This window comes from Labrus bergylta, chromosome 15 (assembly GCF_963930695.1).
Source record: "Labrus bergylta chromosome 15, fLabBer1.1, whole genome shotgun sequence".
Taxonomy (NCBI): domain Eukaryota; kingdom Metazoa; phylum Chordata; class Actinopteri; order Labriformes; family Labridae; genus Labrus; species Labrus bergylta.
This window is the reverse complement of record NC_089209.1, coordinates 7,541,352-7,563,473: the sequence shown is the minus strand read 5'-3', so window position 1 is coordinate 7,563,473 and position 22,122 is coordinate 7,541,352. Positions and strand designations below refer to the sequence as shown.

Genomic DNA, 22,122 nt, shown 5'->3' with positions numbered 1-22,122 from the left:
AATGTCTTTCCCTAGTTTCTCTGTATCTGATTTCTGTCACTGCCTTATCTCTGCAATAAATGCATTAAAGAGCCCCAAAATAAATCTTTTAAAAAAAGGAAGGTAGATGTTCTTCCAGTGCTTTGGATGTGATCATACAAGAGTCATCTCCATGATAACAGAGACAACTCCATCTGCTGATCAAGGCTGGGTCATGTGGTTTTATCTTCAATGGCAGGGAATCAACTTTGATGCGTACTGTGAAAAGGGAATGGTTTGAAGTCTCTGGGTGTCAGGATCGACCAACGGTGTCACCTAATAAATCGGAGTGGTTTTTATGATGATTAAAGAGATGACTTCTAAAAGAAAAGGTTTAAACTGATCAGGCTTTTCAAAGATCCTTCATTCAAACAAAATAGAAAGATGCATTTGGTTTTGATTGCTCACAACCGACGTCCCAGGTGAAGTGACGTTCATACAGACACGATCTCCGTCCATCTGGAGACAAAGGCGTTGAGTGGAAATATATTGTTGACTCGCAAAATATCCAAACTGACTTACAGTGGCCATTCTGAAGTCTGTTGGGGCTCAAGGCAAAAATCCTTCGGGGGGCCTCCAACCAGCGTTCGGCAGGGCAATGAGAGTGAATGCTGTCAAATGGTGCCCCCTTAAGGAGGTCTCATACTGTCATTTAGCAAATTTTGCACATTTTTGGTCGCTGCTTTAGTTTAAAGGCTTTATATGCAATTTTTTGATCCAGCAGATGTCGCCCTTGAGCACCAGCATGAAACCAAAACAACTCACGCTGCATTGTTGTGTTAGCATGCTAATGCTAGATATCTTTATTATGCTTGTATCTTCACACTGCATGTAAATTTACCTGAAATGAGCGTGATCTAGAAACACAGTTAAGCAGTGAGTACAGTATGTTATTCTTCTTTTCTCTAGTCCCTCAATTGAACAACTTTTATACGCGAGGGGAGGAGTCAGCCGGCCGTCCAGGCGATGTAAACAAACTGAAGATAGGACTCTGAAAACTCTGAAAACATCACAGACAGTGGGACTCGGGTGTTACACCCATTGTAGACAGTCATGACTCACAGACATATTTTCCGAGGATATACTTGATTTCTATTACAGTTAAGTGTGAAAAATCGCATATAAAGCCTTTAAATTTGTTTTGCCCTCTGTGGCCCCCTACTGGTCTGGGGCCCCAAGTAGTTGCCTGCCTTGCCTGTTGACAAGCAGCGCCTTTGCTGACTTATTACCTCATCAGCCTTGCATGTGTTTGAAATGGTGTATTTTTGATTCCTAAGTGTTCTGCTGTCTTAGTTACACCTCCCTGGAAGAAGGGTTTACATCTCACAGGACTTCATCACAGCACCTGTTGTACGTTTGGCAGGTTTAGATTACAACTCAAGTGTTGGGGGAGGGGAATAACTTGCACGATTTCTGAATGAAAGGAGAATATTCACGGAACAAATGATAAAGAGTCGTCAGATAGGATGTTAAAAATGTTCATGTTGAGTTTGTATTTCACTGTTAATATCAGTACACTCTGACTCACTTTCACAGAATCACACAGACAGACGACGAGCACAGGTTCAGTCACAAAGCGTTTTTTAGCCTTCCGAGCAGAAACAGAAGGCACAGAGTTTTTCGAGCGATAACATTTGACGTTACATCATTTTTAAAGACACAAAAGTGCAAAAATGTACAACAGCAGCGCTCGTCCATCAGAGAGAAGTGGCTTCAAATACCATGTGTCCAAGTTTTTTTTTTTCTTAGAGTTAAATGACATGAACAGAGAAGTGTTATCCATTCAAATGTCTTCTGTCATGTTACAACTGTGAAACTAATGCAACTCAAATGCACAGATTAGCCCCTGAACACATCGTCAACTTTGGTTGCAAGAGCCAAGATAATAACAAAAGAGAGAACATTCACTGCACACTAAAAATACACAAAGAAATCAACATTTACAGTCTGTGATGTGTAAAATCCAACAGTTTCAGTGAAATACGTTCTTTAAAATGACCTTGAAATGTGAACGCCTACAATGTGTTCTTTATATACAGTGCACGTGAGGGATAGAATAAAGAAGAATACATGGATTTGAAGGGCAGGTTCAGAGTTGGTGTTTTTTTTTTTTTGACCACATGATCGCACAGGTTGTAATCGTTCTTCAATTTTGCAACGAGCCGGAAGTGTTTTCTCTAAAAGTGTGACTCCTGTGTAAAAAACTGGGGTCAAAATACACACACAGGCCTTGTTCAAATAAGTGCTTAAAAAACAGATTCCTTACTGTCCAGCCAAGTGTTTGCTCTAAAAAAAGAACACAGGAATGTAACACAAGTCAAACAACTGCCCCATGAAATCTCTCTTTCCGGCAGTAAAATAGAAAACTTGATTAACTGGACAATAAAGAGATTGTGAGACTTTAACTTTTTATTTTTTACACAGAGGTTGGACTGTAGATTTTGTCCCCAATCTCTTATATCGGAGTCACATTACTTCAAAGAGGAGATGATTTTATTGTCTCTGGAAGCCCTTTGCAGACCTGCATTCATACGTTTTATTTTCTCCATTTTCATGTGATGACGAGACATTTCCCGTTGTTTTCTCCAGACCTTGACTTATTTACAGGCTTGGTTGCAGAACAAAACGACTTAGGGTGCATGTGAGAAAAAAGGGGGTGCAGCTACAGTGACCAGCAGCAGCAATGAAAAAAAAGCGTAGGTGCTATGGGCCCCTCATGTGGTCCCCGGTGAACAGACAGATCACGTGCACCTGTCATAACCATCAGATCATGGAGTAAACACTGTTGTCATTTGAAGCCTTTATTTCTAATCGTTGAAAAAATTATGAATCAAGTTATTTTTTTGCGTCCATTCAATTGAGGGTGCAGAAACATGTAATGAGGGTGCACCCTTGTATAACCGGGCCTGCTAAATAATCTCATTATCTTGAGATAACAAAGCTAGTTTTTTCCCGTGATAATAGGAACAAACAGTAGTGTGATACAGACCTCAGCATGACATGCCCACACTAATGAGGTAAGACGTAAGCCTTTTCATGTTTGTTTTGTGCTGGTTTATACGAGATAAATGCGTCAATATCTTCAGAAAAACAACCAGGAATTATTTGTAATAAATCAATTTTATAGATGCAAGTCTGTTTAGGGCTTCTGTAATGAAAGGTATGTTGAAGAGAAATGATTACAGCGGCCAGTAACCCTCTTGTGTACGTACTGATGTGTGATTTCTGTAGCATACACGTGCTCCATGAATGACATCCTATAGCATTCCTATTACATCGCTGTTCTCTTGATGGACAGTTTAAAGTTGATGCAGCAGAAACAGACATATCATATTTTATCTTAAACACATTCTTCTTCCTCTTCAAAGACTGCGGCTACATTACCCACAATGCAACTTAATCACTGACTGATGTAGTTGGAGATTTTGATGTGTGGGGCCAGTAGCTGCTGATGTGGCCTCTAGGCCTCTAGTGACATATCATGAGGCAGTTTATCAGACTTCGCTCAGCTCTTTCCAGGACACCAGATGGCTTTCAAAGAAATACAGGAGAAAGCATGGATGTAGTCGCAGTGACCTCAATTGTGGGTTTTCTGAAGCGGGATGTGAAGCCCAATAATGGCGGCCACCATAATAAGAAATGCTTTCTCTGAATGAATTATTTAGAAGCAGGCAAAGAGGTGGAGTTGAGGACGGCTGAATAAAAAATCTTGGTGGCAGAAACACGCCCATCTAACTCCTGTTGGTCATCTTGTTAGCATATTCAAAACAATGACACCAACGCAAAACAGTTAAAGGTCAGTAACAGATTCAGGTGAAGTGAAGCCTGGAGCCTCCTGGGAAACAGCTACAACCTGCCAAGCTTTCATTCAAATCAGCCATGCCCTCAATTATGCAAAACTCTTGGCCTTATCTGAAAATGGATGAGGTTTCCAACAATTCATCCCCCTCTACATTTTTTAGATAGAGATAGCCTCTAGTGGACACTCGAGGAACTGCAGCTTTTCTCACTTCTGCATTGGCTTCATGTTCATCACTGGAGGTTGCTGCTTTCAAGCACAGAAAATCACTCCACATCCCCTGTAAACAACTTGTAAAAACAAAGTATTTTTCCCTTTTAAGATAAATAATCTGAACTGAACCCGTTCTCGAACTGCTGTTAGAATCTGTAGCCACCTTGAGGATGAACATTTTCCGATCAAATCCGTTGCAGCAGCAGTTGTAAGTGCTGCTTTCGACTCAGCTCCTTTTTTTTCACCTGCATGTACTGACACAACAAAATCACATGCAGCACTTCATGCTGAAGACGCCCACTCACTACAGTATATATACATATCAAGAAAATCTGCACGTGGGAAATACTAATTAGCCTATATGCTCTTATGCCGCAGATCAAGTCATTTTGTTGTTGACATTTGGGTTTTGTCCACACCAGTACAGCTTGTCCTCGCCTCTCCTCCTCCTCCTCCACTGGCAGAGCAGCAGCATGCGGAACGTCTTCTGGAAGGTCTTGTTGCACAGAGCGTAGCACATTGGGTTGATGGTGCTGTTGACGTAGCACAGCCAGTAGCCCAGGTGCCACAGGGACATGGGGATGCACTCGGTGCAGAAGGTGGAGATGAGCACCATGATGTTGTACGGCGTCCACGTGAGGATGAACGCCAGCAGGATGGCGCTGAGGGTCTGGGCCGCCTTCTTCTCCTTTATCAGCACGTTCCTCTTCCTCTTGGTGATCTGGTTCTTCAGGACGGGGTCCATGGGTTTGGAGGTGGTGGAGGAGGCCGGGGAGGCGTTTTTTGGGGGCTGCTCTTCTACGAGTGGGCAGGGCGAGGGTGTCGCACTTACCGGTTTGCCATTTTTACCTTTGGAGCCAGGTTTGAACATGTAAGAAATCTGCTTTTTGCTGTTCTTCTTCTGAGGAGTGGAGAAATACTGATCCTCTGTGTAATCAGTCACCTGCCCGTTCTTACTACTCTGTCCCATGGCTTGCTCTTCGAAAGATCCCTGTGGCGTTTCGATGGACACATGCTGCTCCTCCTCCTCAGATGAGGTGTAGCTGTTAAAGGAGGTGATCTGATCTGCTTTCACCCACCCCTCATCCGATCGAGTCGTGGTTTTAGTGACATTACTCTGATTAGACGAGGACCAGGAGGCCTGACTCCGCTCCTTCCTCTCTCTGTTGAAATGAAAGCATGAGTGGATGATCGTCTTCGGCGGTTTCGTCCCCTCCGGAACGTTTTCTGGGGCGAGCCCTTGCAGCTCTGCCAGATCCTTGGTCCGCTTCTGCGTCTCCTTGTAGATCCGACAGTAAAGGATTGTCATGACAGAGACAGGGATGTAGAAAGCGGCGATGGCGGTCCCAAATGTGATCACCGGCTCGGTCAGAAACTGGATCTGGCACTGGTCAGGAGGCACTTTCCTCTCTCCTACAAAGTACTGCCAGCACAGAATGGGTGGCGCCCAGAGGATGAAAGACACCAGCCAGGCCAGACCGATCATGATGGCGGCTCTCTTTGGAGTCCTTTTAGCCCGGTAAGTTAGTGGCCTTGTGATGGAGAAGTACCTGTCAAAGCTGATGACCAGTAGGTTCATAACAGAAGCATTGCTGGCTACATAATCCACCGCTAGCCAGAGGTCGCATGCAATGTTTCCCAAGGACCAGTAACCCATCAGGATGTATGTGGTGTACAAGTTCATGGACAACACTCCAATGATGAGGTCAGCGAAAGCCAAACTCAGCAGGTAGTAGTTGTTGACAGTCTTAAGCTGGCTGTTGACTTTGAAGGACAGCAACACCAGCACGTTGCCAACAATGGTTATCAAGCTGACAATGGCCGACACTGTGGCGATAGCGATGACCTCCCAGAGGCTGTGGGGAGCGACCTGGACATGGGTTGTGTTGGCGAAAGTGCTGTTTGGAAGATCTACATCCATGATGCTAAGTTATGTGCGCTTCAGTTGACTGGTCAGAGAAAGGTGGCCCCCTGCTGCTCCATCAAGATTTGAGCTGAAAATTAAAAAAAAGACAAACAAGAAGAACATGTTAAATATGTTGTTAAACTTAAACTCTGAAAAAATCTCTGTTTTAAAGAGTCACACAAAATACATGCACAATACTTTATAAGGCTTAAGTAGCAGTATTCTGTGTATTTAGATTAAAAATGTTGAATTCTTCACACTACAGTTTGAATAGAGATGTTGAATACAATGCTGCTTTCTTATAACCAATTTACCAGCTTTATGTGATAGGATTAACCTTGTTTGGTCTCGAGATTGTGAAAATGTACGCACACAATCACATCACTTGAATTATCTGTATGTTTTATTTATTTGATGGTTTTTAAAAAGGGGGGAAATTACTTAAATCTACTCTTGAATTTAAGTAATTTCACCTCAAAATAACAAATACGACTATAGGAGCAAGTAAAAAAATATGAATATAGCATTCATCCCTTAAGTTCAGAATTGTATAATAATGAAAAAAAACTACAGTGTTGTTTTTCCCTTTTGCATTACATATTCACATTGCATGTACTTATACAATTCAACTGAATAGGCTATAGGTTGGCAATTTGTATGACATATTTTTGTATGTTGCATGTATGTGTTTAAACTGTTTTGTTCAAATGTTGTTCTTCAAATGTTTGAATTTTTGAAAATGAAGTACTGAGTATTTTACTTTTGCAGATTAGTTTGCTAATTATTATTTCGGAAAAAATCCGGACTCGGAACCATCCAACGCTGTTTTGTCGTAGGCGCAGTTCGATGTTACACTCGTTTCGAACTCTGCGGTGTCACCGGGTGTCACAGACTAAACTGTCCGGCCAAAGTTGACAGCAATGGAGGACAGACCGAGCAGAGGCAGGGGAGGCAGCTGGAGAAGAGGCGGCAGGGGAGGAAGCGACAGCGACAGTCATGGCGGTGAACACCGAGGCAGAGGGAGAGGAGGTCACCAGCGAGGCAGGGGGAAAAGAGACCACTACCGGGGTCGTGGACGCGGGGGAAGCGGCCGTGCAGCGGACTTCCATCACCGGGTGAGGGAGCGTGGAAGCTGCGTTGTTTTTGGCGGTCCCACTTCAAAGCTCCGCCAAACCCCTTTACAAAAAATAGCGATTTTGTATCTGCGTCATCAGGAACATGCTCTTAAAGCTGTCACGATAATACACAACTTCCCCGTTTAAAACTCATTAACTCGGCATTAAAAAACATTATATTTCATCACCGTCCTTGTATAAAAACAACATGTAAAAGACTAGTTTGAAAACTTAAGATACTAAGTTTGTGCTATGACGTCATTACGTTTGCCTGTACGTTTTCCCCCCCCGTACAATCAGCACAGTGTTTGCGTCATGAAACATAAGCATCAATACTATAAATATTGGATTGCAGTAAATTAGAGAAGTGGTGTTTGTGTAAACATCATCACTTCAATGATACTAAACACATAATGCATATAATGAAATAATGAAGTGTTTTTCATTAAAGAAATTATATCTCAAACACTTGAAATGTATCCACAGCACTTAAACATTTGTCATCCTATGATCAGGGCGTCGGGTATGACACCAGAGAGCTCAGCTTCGTTTCCACCGGGATGTTCTGTCAGCTGATGCTCCTGCCATGGAAACTACAGAATTAGACAGGAAACAATAGGGGCTCAGTGATTGCAATCATACAAATCTCCTTTCGGTACATAGGGGCTTGTTGATTGCAATCATAAAAATCTCCTTTGGTGCATCCATAGCGAACGTGGGGTTGTTGATGATTGTGTTGCGTGTTTGACTTGACAGGGGATCGGAAAAACTGAGCGAAAGAAGAAGAACTCTTATGAAACGTCTCCTGGTGCACATATCCATGACAACTTTATTTAAGGGTTGTGCAGCTGTGTGATCGAGGAAGAAGAAGAAAAACAAATTTAATGAGTTTGGTTTTACAGTGTGGATTGCCATTTACTTTGACTCTTGTGTTTGGCTTAGCTACAGATACTGAATCACAGCTATGTGTTAATGAGCATGTTACACGATGTGCTCTGAATACATTGTGTAACACTATCTATTCTGTGGTATAAGTTCTAGCTCTTTTTTTTTTTTTTTAGATGGTGGGATGGCTGGCTGTGCAGCAGCCAAACGATTTTGATGTTTTATCAATTTCCGGACGTATTTGAACAACTTGCAATTTTTACTTCATCTCTGAGAGATGATGGTACAGAAGTAAAATATGTAAATCAAATTGTGTCTCCAAGACTGTGGAAGACAATTTTGGTCCATACAACGTCATGTTCAAAATCCCTTCCTTCTCAATTAGGAAATACTTGAATTTGATCACTTCTGCTTGTGGTTCATTACCTTAGCTCGGTGGTTTAACTCTTTTACTTTCTTCTCTGTTAGGATAAAGATGACGGGGGTGACTTTCAGGAGGAAGCGGAGAAGATGGAGGTTTTCTCCAGGAGAAAACTGGAGTCCAACTGGGACCGATATGCTGAGTCAGAGAGGCGGGAGCCCGAAGACGACACGCCCACTCAGAGAGGAACTGACTACCACGTCCTGCTTGAGTCAGCAGGTAAGCTCTGGCCAACCTTTTGTGAAGTTTTATTTTACCCACCACACCCAAAGTGCACATTCAATCCATGAGCAGGAGGAACAAGTCCGGGGAGAGAGCTTCCAAAAACATGAAAATAATCTCAGAACACCAAGCTGATTTGGCTTTGATTTTAAGAACTGACATATGAATCAGTCGACGGATTTCTGGACTCCTTCGGTCCGTTTTTTTGGATTTTGGCTCAGTTTGCGTGACAAACAGATTAAGCCAATTTGTCTCAGAAAAACTGGAGTGACAAATTTCAGTCCAGTTCCCACATTTCTGTGTGCTGCTCCAACATTTTGCCTACTTATAAGTGTAGGCTCAGTTTTAGCAGAAAGCATAACTGGATTAAAGGAACTGTATTGTGCTCCACTGAGTCCGATGGTACTCGTCTCTGAGTCATACTTTGTCAATACTTGTTGTTCTGAAAAACTTTAATTTCTCTTTTTGGACACTGCTGTGAGATGGCTGCATTGTTCATCTTGCCTTTGTTTGCTAATTTCAGCCTTTGTCAGTGTTTGGCGGTCCTCTAATCTTTCAGCAGTCTCATCCATATTACTTTTGATATTTCTTCACCCCCAGGAGAAACAAGTTGCAAAACTCAGTGATGCTTATTCCTTCACATGTAGGACTGATCCAAGATATAATGTAAGACCTTCACTTTAAACTTCTGGCTTAAATTGGGTTAAGGAAGAGGGTCGTTGTCCAAATCTGATTGTGTTTTTTAGAAAATATTTATTACTTTATGTCATTTTCCTGGCCGGCTGAAGAGAGACAGGGAGTGTTGGGAGGAGATTGTGGGGGATAACATGCAGCAAAGGACTGAGGTCGGATTCAAACCCATGGCCACCACTGTGATGAGGACTGCAGCCTCTGTACATGGGGCAGGCGACATCACCACAAGGTGATCCCGCTCCCCCAAAATATTTGCTTTCCATTTTTTATTTAGCTGCTGGCTCCCTAGAAATTGTTGAAGGACTTTAACAAGAGGAGAATATGAACCATGTAAACATGAGAAAAAAAGAAAATGTAAGAAGCATACAGGTTCAATGTTTAGTTACTTTTTTTGTTATTTTCCTTTAGGTTTAGTTTTTAAATTTCATTTGTAAAAAGTGCTTATCACAATTTTCAAGAGCCAAATTTTACCTCTTCAAATTCTTTTGTCCTCTCAGAACCACCAACGACTCCTCTGCTGCTTTCATAGAAGAGAGTGAGTCGTGCCCTCGGGGCTGTGCTGTTAGCAGCTCATCTAATAATAAGAATCTGCAGCCTAAAATAGAAAGAGCATCTGCATTATTAAATTGATTTAACTTTATAAATCTCTATTAAATGTGAACGTCTGACTTGATGCAGACAAAGGGCCGATGAGGGAGCAATGAAGACATGTTGTTTTCTGCCCGCCCCTCTCCTTTCACATTATCATGTGCTTCACATTTTCATCGCATTGTTTGAAATCACACCTTGTATTGTTGAGCAGTAGTCAAAATCAGCTAAGGCTGCAGGTTGTTGTGACCACTAGTTGGCAGTGAAAGTAGGAACATTAGACTGGATGTAGTTACTGTTTGATAATCTTAGTGTGGATGTTACAGCTTGGTGAGCTTAATATATGACTCTGTGGATCTGTATTGGAAACTATCTGAAGTAGATCAATACTGTGTGCAGACTGATGGATTTTCAACATCCCAGGCTGTCCTTAATTTGAGAAAATCATCATGTTTTTATCTCATTTTCATGAACTTTATTTTTGTAAGTAATTTTAAAAAACACATCCTCTCAGTATTTTGGTTGTAGTTTAACATTCTTGTGTCTGTGTGTTACTATAAACATAGACTTCCTCTTTCACCTGCATGCCTGTCCCTCTGTGCTTACACACTTGGACCCTCTTCTATCCCTGTGCTCGGTTTTTACTTGTATCCATCATTTTCTACACTAGTAGTTAGTGAATGATTTACTGACTTTCCTCACATGCTTGAAGTAGATTCAAAGACAAGGTGATACCTTCAATTTTTTGTGGTTGAAAGTCTAAAACAATTCACTTCATGGTTATAGAAAATATAGAAATGAGTAAATCTGACTGTAGCAGAAGAAAATACTTGTTTTGGCCCATTACAGGCAATTAAGGAATTAGTCAACACAGAAGCTCACATTATTAAGCACATACATCTGCTGTTGTGTCGTCGACAGTCTAAAAGCTACATTCTGCTTCAAACTATATTACAAGTCAGCTCTTTCGCAGGAGTCATTATGGCAACAATGCTTGAACATGTTGATGTAAAAATCTGGAGTCACCGAGTCGTCCCTTTCAGCCCGTCTCCTCTGCTCTCAGCATGACTGAGTGGATTTCATAACATACTGCTGCAGAGAGGAAAGCACTTCACTGTGTTGAGTTTGAAAATGTGCAAATGTTTGGTTTCATATCATCAAGTGTTGGGTTATTTTAGTTTTCATATAAAAACAGGATGTGGTCTGAGTAGTGAATTCACCTGTTCTAGCAGGGTTACACCCAATCGTTGACCTTGTATTAACTAACAAAACCACTAACAGTGATTTTATAGAAGTGGAAAGCATGGCACTTAAAGGTTACTTTTTTTGAAGATAATTGTGTTTTTCCCCACTATATACAGTAATTGTCTGTGTTTTTTTTTCTCAAAGTTCTATCAGGGGTTCAACTCAAAAGTTTAATTGTTGATAAAATTAAAAGCAGCTGTGATAAGAGATGTTCCCAGCCAACTCTTTTCATTGTAGGTTAAAAGGAAATGTTGATGCCTTTAACCGACTAGTCTGAAGGTAGGAAAACAGTCAAAACTGAGCACAATTCAGGTAAAATTGTTTGCAGGTAAACAAAGTAATTTGGTTTGTCAAGTGTGGCTAACGTTAGCGCTGCCGGCCCCACCAGTCCACATTCCTGTTCTAAATGTAGTTATACTTAGCTACGATCAATATACCACTTTAACCTGACGCAGCCTACGTAAATCTTTATCTCTGTTTTCTAGATCAAAATCCTGTCAAACCGCGCTTCTCCGTCAAGATGCTTTCATTACCTGTGCTTGTTTACATCCGGGTAGTAGAGCTGGGAGAGCAGGCCCATTAACCGGAGCTACAGTCAGCGTATGGCTTCAAACCCCCCACTAGTGGCTGTTGGCTGCGATGCAGTTTCAGTATAACTTTTGACCAGAATATGAATAATTCATTTAACTGACACCTTCACTGTCTTGGCTCAGTCTCACAGCTCCAATCAGTTTTATTTTCAGCTGCAACAAGAAGCAGAGAAAAAAAATCCAACAACAAACCCACTGTGCATTACTTGTCCAATACCAAGTTAGAACCAAAATTAGAGACCATCTGGTGAACATAGTGGACTTTAAATGTAACCACAGATTAGTTTGATAACTAACGAAGCCCTAAGCAGACATACATAGATATATTTTATTTACTCAGTTATTTCCGGTTGTTTTCGAGAGATCTTATTTATCTCGTATAACCAGAGTTACAAAAGCACAAAACAAACCTAGAAATAAGTTGTGGGCGATGGCAGCTTGGTCGTTAGTGCTGCCATATCACAGTGACGAGCCTATTGTTTTGTTTTCTAGATTGCCAGAACAGTACAGTTTGCTGTAAAACATGCATATTAATATGGGCTCTAATGGGGATTCATTGGTTTTTGGAGCAAGCCTCAAGTGGACGTTTAAGGAACAGCAGTTTTTTGCACTTCTGCATTGTCATCATTTTACGACAATGGAGATTGACAAGAGCCAATCTTTAGCAATAAAAATACAGTTGTTCTTGTCACAAACCTTAAAATGACCTGTTATACTATTATTACAATTCCACTGATAGATATCACTTAATATTACACACTGGTCTGTTTTAGGCGATATGGAAAAACAATATCAATCTGGGACAATCATTATAGTTATTTTATTTTTTGGCATTGAACATTTTGAAACGAATACATTTAAAATAAAATAGAAATACTATTATAATAAATTATATTTGGGGTATATATTATCTATTATCAGCCTTTTATAAAAACCCATCATTTTAAATTTTAGTCAGTTAAGTCACAATTAAAATGTCATTAAAAACATATCAGGGCTTAATGTCCAGGAGTTGATGCTTAAGATGGGCGCAGGACTTTGACTCGCATGTGTATTTGAAGCTGTGGGGCCATATTTACCTTCATATGGGTGTTTAAGTATCTAACTGTCTGAATAGGATTGTTTTTTTTTTTCTCTCTCACGCTGTTAGAGGGATGAAGAGTGCTGCAGCGACAGGTCTCTCTCCCCTCTTGTTGTAGTGTAAATGCCAGAGGTTCTCCTGTGAGTTTTTTGACTCTCTCTGTGTTTTGCCCACATTGTCAGATTAGTCATGCCGTGCAGCAAGAGGCTGCCGCTCTCTGGAGGATACTTAATTGTACGTGGGAGGCAAAGCTTTCCAGAGTCATTTTTCTGGTCCAATTAAGGTAGCCATGAAATCAAGAATTCATTACGGAAACCTCCCTTCTACCTATGGTTAAAGCTATTATAGAATACTTATTATATCACGGCTGCTTTGTGTATCCAAGGTGTAGAAGTGGTGGATTAATCTGTTTGTTTTGTTGGCAGCATCGGACAGGATGTACAGGTCAGATGTTGTGTATTTTTGGATAAAAATGGCCCGAAGCAGCGAGTCTTACGAGACTCAAACTCCCCGAGCAGAGAGGTCAACAGCAGAGCTTTACCTGCACTGTGATGGAGGCGTTAGACATGAGGAGAGATTAGGAGCTGATTTTACAACAATTTCATTAAATAAATACTTTTTTTTTTACAGTGCAGTAGAGCAGTATTTAAGTAACAACAGGAGTGTTTTCTGTGATGAAAGGCTCAAATATAATGATGTTGTTTCAGGAGCACTGTTATTAGAGCCGAGCCCATATGAACAACATAAAACAAAAAAACAGTATAAATATATACCTGAGTGGGCGGGGATTGTTTTGTTTCTGACAGTAAGGGGCACAACGCATAAAAGTTGTGTTAAAGTGAAACAAGGTAACTTTTAAAGCTCTGAAGCTTGACTTTTTATGTTCCGTCAATATCACCTTTGTATTTCACTATTAACTGATGCATAGTTTAATTTATAGCCTACAAAACATTGGTAACCATAGTTATCACCAAATATGGTGACCACCATCGTTGGGCTTCATGATGCCTCTTCTACACTGAGTGAAGTCATTCAGGTTTTATATACAGTAAGGATGTGCGCATTCAGGTCTAGTACCGGTAAATGGTTAAGCGCCATTGCCCTAGCATGTGGGCAGCAGAATTATTGGTCGGTTAAACAGATTATTAATATTTGTATATGCTGACACTCTGATGGTCAAATGTTATGTTCAAACTGCAACGCATATACCCACCACTAGATGGGGATGTAGCCCTTGGCCGGCTGTAGCTCCAGTTATTGGGCCAGCTCTCCTCGTTCTACTGCCTGGATGTAGACAAGCGCAGACATCAGCTTACATCTCATAGGAGCTGTGCGTCCGGCAGACCTTTGATAAAGAACATTGAGATAAAAATGTATGTAGGTTGTCATCAGGTTAAAGTGTGATATCACCTGTGGATGCTAATCTGCAGGAGGGACAAATGTCTGGGGGTGCTGGCGCTGCTAACGTTAGCCACACTTGGCAAACCTAATTACATTGTTTTATCCGTTGGCCATTTTTAAACAAACTGGGCTTGATTTTGACAGTTTTCTCACCTGTAGGCTATTATCGTGAGTTAGTCTGAATTTTTTAAATTTCCGTATAACTTGCAAGGGATTTGGTCGCTATAGGAACATCCACAGTTTTATACAGTCCATATGGGTTGGACGAGAGGTTTATAAAAATGTTAATAATAAAAAGTGATATGTATTGCACTGTAGTTTACATTAGTCAGAGTCCCTACATTTCCCACTTTTTTACTGTAATACTATAAATAAGTATCAGTGTTGTCTCCTGTTTTAGTGGCTGCCGGAGCACTTTACTGCTAAAGTGAACAACAAGCTATTTTTGTTGCCGTTGTATAGAAACCTAATGTGTTTATTTTGTTTATGACTCATATAAAAAAATCATTAATATCCTAGACATCTATCCAAAGACCCCTTAATTCAGATAAGATAAAAAAAAAACAAAAAAAAAAACATTTGAAGTGGAGGGATCTGTCTTTAATGAAAGCAACCCCCTGAGTTACTGGTGAAGGTAGGAACAGATAATAAAAGAAAAAGAAAAATGCGATCATGAGTCTTCTTGCTGAGGAGAGTACAAACACACCTGTCAGCACCAGCAGCCTGGTTCGAGAGCTCTGAATCTCTTCAAACATCACAGATTTTTTTTTCAGCTACAGAAATGTGGGAATTAAGTGGGAGATAAAATGATAATTCAGTCTGATTATGACCTCTAAGTTCCTTTTGACTGGCAAGATGGACTGTTGCTTCACAGCTTCAGTGCCAGCGGGAACAGATGGAGAGAGAGGCCGAGATTTTCTGGCTCGACAGACGGACAGGAATAACTTTAAGCAAAGCTGTTATTCATCTGAAAGCGTGATTTCATGTTCAGAAGCAAAATGTTCGTTAAATAAATTAATAACAAAATGAGACTGTAATGTATTCAGAATATGTAGAATTTGAGCCATTAGTTTACGATTTAAACATTTAAATTTCTAACAAATGGAAAGGTTGGAAACTCTGAAAAGTTGAATAACTTTGCAAACTTCACTTTTCTGTAGAAGATCATGTGTTATTGTTGAAAGCCCTGGACCAGGAACAGTTACTTATTGACGTTTGAAGTGAATGATATGATCCTAAATTTGTAATTTAAAGGTCCAGTATTATGCAAAATACACTTTACCATGCTTTTTGAACACTTATTTGTGTCCCTAGCTGGTCTACAAACCCCCTAATTATGAGAAAAGACCATCCACTCCGTCTTTTGCCTACTCCACTTTTCAGAAAATGTGTGCTCAAACAAGACATTTGGACATTTTCCCTTCATGGCATCACAAAATATACATGACATCAGCCAGATGGTTGACACTCACAAAGCTATGTGTTTGTTCTGCCCTCTGAGTCTGCCTTCTCACATTAAGTAATTGGGGATGGTGCGAGAAAGCCAGCCACATCCCCTTCCAGAGAGGGGCGTGGTCGGACTACAGACACAGAAACAGCCTGAGCAGGGCTGATATAGAGGGGTTTATAGACATGATCAAAAACAGGATTGGAATGGATTTTAGCAAGAAACTTCACAGATATGTTGTAGGGACATCTGACACACGTTTAAACTTGTTTAAAAGTAGGATTAAATGTGACCTTTAAGGTAAATGGAATGACAAATGTTCAAGAGCTGAAATCAGTTGATTGGCTTTAATCAAAGTTATCTCAATACGAACTTCAAATAGACTTTTTTGGTTAATCGGTCGGGCTCTAAGTTCAGTACTGCATTCAGTACTAGTTTAATTTCAAGGACTTCTGGCACTAAAATAACACCAAGTATTCACACCATACGTGGATACAATGCACAAAGTTTTAAGTGAAAAATACAAAATGCAGACCACTTGTCCTTTTTAAGTAGAAATGTCTGGCCAATCTATTTTGATTTCTAATAAAGTAGTTTGGACATACGGTGGTTGATTCTCCTTCACAAAAGCTCCATTTAAAGCCCCACTGTACTCGATTTGATTAGAAAATGCAGCCCTATTACATAAAAGGGCTGTTTGATTTGAAGTAAAGGTCATTTTTTATTTCTTCTCCTGGATGAATATTGTGTACCACTTGTCCAAACACACCAGGTGCTATTAGTATTCAGGTGTTTGAACATCTCTGATTAAACTTGATTTACCATTAGTGATAAGAAACACTGGCTAATTAATAACAACATTTGTCTGCACTGAACCTGAACCGCCCGCTACTGCCACCTTGTGTCTGGTGTTGGTGAATGTGTCCTCCATGCTTTAATTGTCTATTGTGGTGAGCTTCAGGTTTAGCTCACTCAATGTCTCACATACGTGTTTATTGTATAATAGAGTTACATGTTGTCCTGTTGGGTGCACGTAACATTTACTTTAGTAGGTTATAGGATATGTGCTTTTACTAATACCTTTAATTTTTTATATTTTTATGTCTGCTCAATGCTGCTCCACGTTTGTCCTGCATGTTTAATGCATTTAATGGAAGTGCCTGCCGGTTTATGTATTTTCACCTGTGGCTACTTGTCTCCTTCATTACTGTCATGATATTTCTATTTGTAGCTTTTAGCGACGATTGAATTATTATTTTATTTTTTTAAGGGAGTCTTTTTATAAAATCTGGCCAGGGAAAACGGATGAAAACAAGCTTTTTCGCTAACAGAAATGTTTATTAATATGCTCTGTCCCTGTAAAATAAAATAAAAAAGGAGTCAGGGGTGTCAGGAGGCGAGGACGCTGTGGACCGCTTTCATCACTCAGGTTGCTTTTTCAAGGATGAAACCTTTTGAAACTCAAACTATTCCCTGACCAATGCGTTTTAAAAACTTCTTTCGTGCGTTAATGTTTTTATCCCCTGTGCTGAATGACGTCTGTATTGATTGATTTGAAACACAAGTTGCTATGAAGCCTTGAGGAAGAAATCGCTGTCGTCTCTTTTGTAACCTGAAGGTGAATTTATTTAGTCAGGGTGTTGCATTGTTGGGGGTTGATTGTGCTGTTGCTATGGGTAATGCTGCCCACATGTCTCTTTGTGTGTTTGTGTGTGTCTGTATGACTTGGGGGGAATTTCTAGACAGTTATTTACATCCTACCACGGTGATCTATCTGTACACATTAAAACAGGGATCAATCTTTATCCCCCGCAGCCGTAGTTAAGCCGGGCCCGTTAATGGGCACCTATCAAGCCTCAATCATAATGAGACAAAAGGAAATCACATTAGAGCCTCGCTGATCCTGCTAACGAGATTGACAAACACAAGGACGTTCTCCTAACTGAGATGAATAGTCCCAATCACGCCATTCATTTCTATGTTCCGGTGTCATTATGGATACTTGATTAGCAGCGTGGACTGGAGGACAGTGGCGTCAAAGCAGAGGAATGAAGCCCGTCCTGAGCTGTCCGGATGGCAGAAATAGGAAACAAAGAATTATTACAGGTGATCAGTTTGTTTGCCTGTTTGTTGATTTATGATGAAGGGGGAGGAGGAGGATAGTGTGACATAGTGTGACACTAAATAAAGCCACAGGTGGATCAGACACTCTACACCAAGATCATCCCTCTGCTCACTTTGATCTCGAAATACCTTTGCCATAGTTTGAGTGTCTTTATTAGGGCTGGCAATCTTTGGCTTTCTCACAATTCGATTCTCAGGGTCACGATTCGATTGAGAATCTATTTTTCGATTCAAAATGATTTTAGATTCATGATTCAAAGTCTGTTTTTGAAGTAGTACACACTTCAGGGTCTACTCCAGTCATCTGTGAGACTGGCTGAATTTCTTGCTGCTCCATTTGGCATTCTACTGAGTTAAAGAGCTACCCTTAGCACTTAGCAGGGAGTGACAGATTAACCAAAAAAAAATAAAAATGGGAAGTTATGAATCTATTAAATATCTCAGAAGTTAAGAATCTCAATTTTTACATAAATCGTTTTTATCCCCTACCTCTAGTCTTTATGCTACACATGATAACTCCTCTTGAAAAAAACTGCAGATTAACTTCTTAATTTGTCCCTAATTCATAAAACCTCAGGAATTAAAATAATGTTCACTGCTTTTCCCCAGAGCAGCAGGTCAGCATTTAAAAAGGAATGTTTTAGGCAAGCATCGATCCAAAACCTTCACTAGCAATCCTCATGCAGTGAAGAAAAATCAGATCCTTACATTAGATTTAAATATGTAAATGTTGAACGTTTAAAGTGAGAGACTTAAACAGCCACTCAAGTATCACAAATGGTGCAGCAACAATTGATAATTTTTCCATTTTTGTTGCCGTTGGAACTCTGTGGTCTTTGTCATTTTAGAAAAGAATGGAGCATGCCCCTCATTGTCTCCTAGAGCTGAAGCTAATATCTTCTAATTGCTAATTGCGTCCAAGTTATCGTCCAAATCCAATTATATCCAGTTGATTCAAGAGCGGGTATAATTGTTCATTTCATTTGCTCATTCAATCAAATGAAAATGAATCTGCGACCATTGATAATCAATTAATAACTCAAGCAGATATGTCGCAGAGGCGCCAAGCATCGGTCTCTAACACATCCAGCCTCTTAAAAGTGAGGATTCACTTCCTTACTTGGTCTTAAAAACTCAGATGTGTAGATTAGTAAAGCTTCTCAAAATGTTTTTAAATACTTTTGGATGTCATGTGTTTCAAAACGATACCAACTCTGTTAATAAAATGATCAATGGAATTAAATAAAAGGGTTCAAACTTGAGAAAACTTCAGATCTACAGTCACATTTCTTACTAATTCACATTTTGTACTGAAATCTGGGCGAGTTCACCTTCAGTTTTTGTCTATTAAAAACAAGAAACTGCACAGTATTTGGTGCCTTAGCCTAGGACTTCTATTTTGGTTGCCATGGTACCCAAAAAGGTATCAATATCATTTGATTTGTACTAGAAGCTGAGTTAAAAAAATCAAAGTAAAAAAAAATCTGGTATTCTAACAACCCAAATATACATGCATGATATGTTTCTATGTTATTGTGGTTCAGACTGTTGCAAAAAAAAACATCTGATAGTGTCCCTGCTGTTTAAGATAGAGACGTTTAGTGTTTTGCAAACTAGTTGATTCGTACAAGAAGATTGACTAAATATTTTTTGTTAAAGTAACTGAAAATCTCAACGTATTACAAGTTAAAGGGAGTGTAATTGGGGTAATTTGGTCTTGAAAAATGACTGATATAATTATGAATAGATTAATTATTCCGACATTTAACTTATCCCCTGTTTTGTCTGATCAAGTACAAATTTCACCCTGTTTGGACCAAGCTTGTAGTTTTGAAGCCTCTGAGATCACAGTGGTACAAAGTGTCACATGGCTTTGCTATCCCCATGGTTTTTAATGATACCTTAAATTAAATCACACTCTTTTTACCTCCCACTTTTTCCTTCATTAAAATCCACACAAACATGCACAGCAACCTTACACACACACACTCACACACACACACACAAAAAAAACCCTTATTGACATAAATGAAGTATTCAGGCTCAAATGAATATCATTTGTGTGCGAGAGAAGTGACTCTTTAAAATTTGCATCGTACCACTTGTGCTGTAGAGCTCCGAGTGCGAGTTATAAAAGCTCTCCTGACAGCTGATGAACCCCAGCACTTGTTCTATGAGTCATTAATATGTTAACTCAGGCTTTTATAACTACTCGGCAATAAAAAATTCATAATGTTAGAGTTTATGATATGATTTAACTGAACAGTCACTAGGGTCAGTTGACAGCTGCTCCTGCGAGCTGTTTAATTTCCTGCCATAACAGCCGCATCAAACAGAATACATACTCACCTTGCACGGCTCTTACAAAAAAACACAATCCTGCTGCGGTACGCGGGCGTGCGTCCAGTTCTTTGATACACTGATTTTTCCTTTACTCCGTCTTCAGTCTGGCACAGTTCTGTCACTTTCTCCTCTCCTCTCTGTTTCACCTCTCACTGCCTCACACTTTCCCCCGCTGCCTCCCCTGCTCCCTCTTGCTGACTTTGATCGCCCTGCGCTCCTCTCTCCAACGAGGTGAAAAACACACTTGTCAAATACAGGTAGGTCATCACAGCATCTCTCATCCTCACCAGTTGCTAAGTACGAGGGGATGCAAACAAGTTTTTCAGCATCTTGTCGCACTGTATCGCTCCTGGATTCTCTCTTTACTGAGATGGTGAATGCAACAGCTGTTCAGTGTCAATGTCCATGTGACAGCAGCTAAGGTGCCTCGCTGGTCCTCATCAGACCCTTTTTCAGAGAAGGGTGAATTACTGGAAATGGCTCCTGGTGTCTTCAGCGGCTGTAATCAGGGAGAAATCTCATCAAAGCTTCCCTTTTCACCGAAGATCTTCAACAGCAGCAACAAGTTGCAGTTTTCACTCTTTCTGCAGAGTTAGAGTGACTCCACTGGCAAGTAAAGCGGAGTGAACCTTCTCTGATTCCTCAAGGCTTCACAGCTTGACTGACCTTTTGTCCCCTGCCGGGCTTCTGATTGCTGCTTCTTGGAAGAAAGTCCTCACCAACACGCGGATTCAACCACGAGCCACCGTCAAGAGAAATTCCCACATGGCCGGAAGCCTCATCCTGCATCCGAGCTCTGCACTGAGCAACATGTAAGAGGAAGAGAGGAAGAGGTGAGGAGGTGGAGGAGTAGGATGAAGCAGAGAGGTGGAGGGGGGAGGAGCCGGGGGAGGAGGAGGAGGAGGAGGAGGAGTCCATGTGGGTGTCAACAGCAGTCCAAAGAGGGACGATTGTTTGCCTTTTGTATCGGCAGGAGGAAGGAGGAAGGAGGAAAGGAGGAAACGCATTCACACAACTGCTTCCTCAAACGTTCCACTTCACGGTGACCTTAATCCATGATGTGTTTGACCGTGTGACCTCTTTAAAAGAAGTTTGAGGGAACTGTGGAAGCAGCCAGAAGGAATTGGCAGAGTTTTTAACCTGCTTTCAGTTTGCAAAGCAATCTCAGACTCCTCTATTGTATGTTTCTTGTTTGACCTTCCCTTTTCTGATAAGCTTCTTGCTGAAGAGAGAGAGTCAACAGAATAGCATTTTTTCCCCCCAGTAGGTGATGTGAGGTAAGAAATTTCTGAGTTGTTGAAATGTAAAACAATTTGGTGAAAAGCAGACAAGAAAGGTATTTACTTTTTCCTTTCTGATGCTTGATTTTAGTGCACTCAGTAGTGTGTGTATGGGGATCATAATGTGCAGGGCTGGCTCTGTGTCCACCATGTATGAGTGATCAGATATTTCCACAATCAACGAGGTAAGGCACAACTCAAAATGAATATATCCCAGTTTGTTATCTTTGCCATTTGGACTGTTACAAAGACGGTCTCAAGTTGACTGTCTGGTTGTCAGGTAGTGTTTCCTGGAGCAATGACTCCAAGGCTAGAGAAGAATGCTAAAACCCTCACTTGACCTCCACATACGTAACCATAACAGAAGAAGTAGAAAATGTATTTATAGAGCACTTTTCATATGGATAGTAACACCATTTGCTTCACAAGAGAAAAAAAACATAGAAGATGAACGTGAAGACGAGCATAAACAAGCAGATACGTTCATTTGCACAAGCAATTTAAGTAACTGTAACCCAACCTGCTTAAAAAAAGAGATACTATAAAAAACACAGGTTGATCAGCCGAGTTAAATACAGCTGTAGAAATAAACCTTTTGAGTCTCTTTTTAAAATAGTTTAGTGGTGGGGCATCTCTGATAATGAGATCTAAGGCTTCTTGTGGGCTCGTGTGGTATGAGCAATTTTTTTTTAAATTTAGTAATTAGGGGCAGGGCCATGCAAAATCAATTATGGTGTGCGCTGGAAGGCAG

At 40.5% G+C, this 22,122-nt stretch overlaps 2 protein-coding genes across 3 annotated transcripts in view; one reads left to right on the top strand and one right to left on the bottom strand.

The window, feature by feature from the left end:
* Positions 1-1,480: 1,480 nt before the first annotated feature.
* Positions 1,481-20,922, bottom strand: chrm5b (cholinergic receptor, muscarinic 5b). Of its 2 annotated transcripts, XM_020628173.3 has the most exons (3): positions 20,098-20,922; positions 13,990-14,121; positions 1,481-6,024 (listed from the first exon to the last, which is right to left on the bottom strand). In XM_020628173.3, the coding sequence occupies exon 3, from the start codon at positions 5,949-5,951 to the stop codon at positions 4,410-4,412; it is 1,542 nt and encodes a 513-aa protein (XP_020483829.2). In that variant the 5' UTR covers positions 5,952-6,024; positions 13,990-14,121; positions 20,098-20,922; the 3' UTR covers positions 1,481-4,409. The 2 variants fall into 2 exon arrangements, with proteins under 2 accessions (XP_020483829.2, XP_020483835.2); XM_020628179.3 differs by lacking the exon at positions 13,990-14,121.
* The window catches only part of aven (apoptosis, caspase activation inhibitor), a 38,379-nt gene continuing 23,098 nt past the window's right edge, over positions 6,842-22,122 (top strand). The window contains exons 1-2 of the mRNA XM_020628185.3: positions 6,842-7,051; positions 8,405-8,576. Coding sequence (XP_020483841.2) covers positions 6,857-7,051; positions 8,405-8,576 — 367 coding nt within the window. The 5' untranslated portion in view covers positions 6,842-6,856. The remainder of the gene's footprint in view (positions 7,052-8,404; positions 8,577-22,122) is intronic.

Bases quoted from the DNA above. Each gene is read 5' to 3' on its own strand.
- chrm5b (XM_020628173.3), bottom strand. From the start codon at position 5,951: ATGGATGTAGATCTTCCAAACAGCACTTTCGCCAACACAACCCATGTC.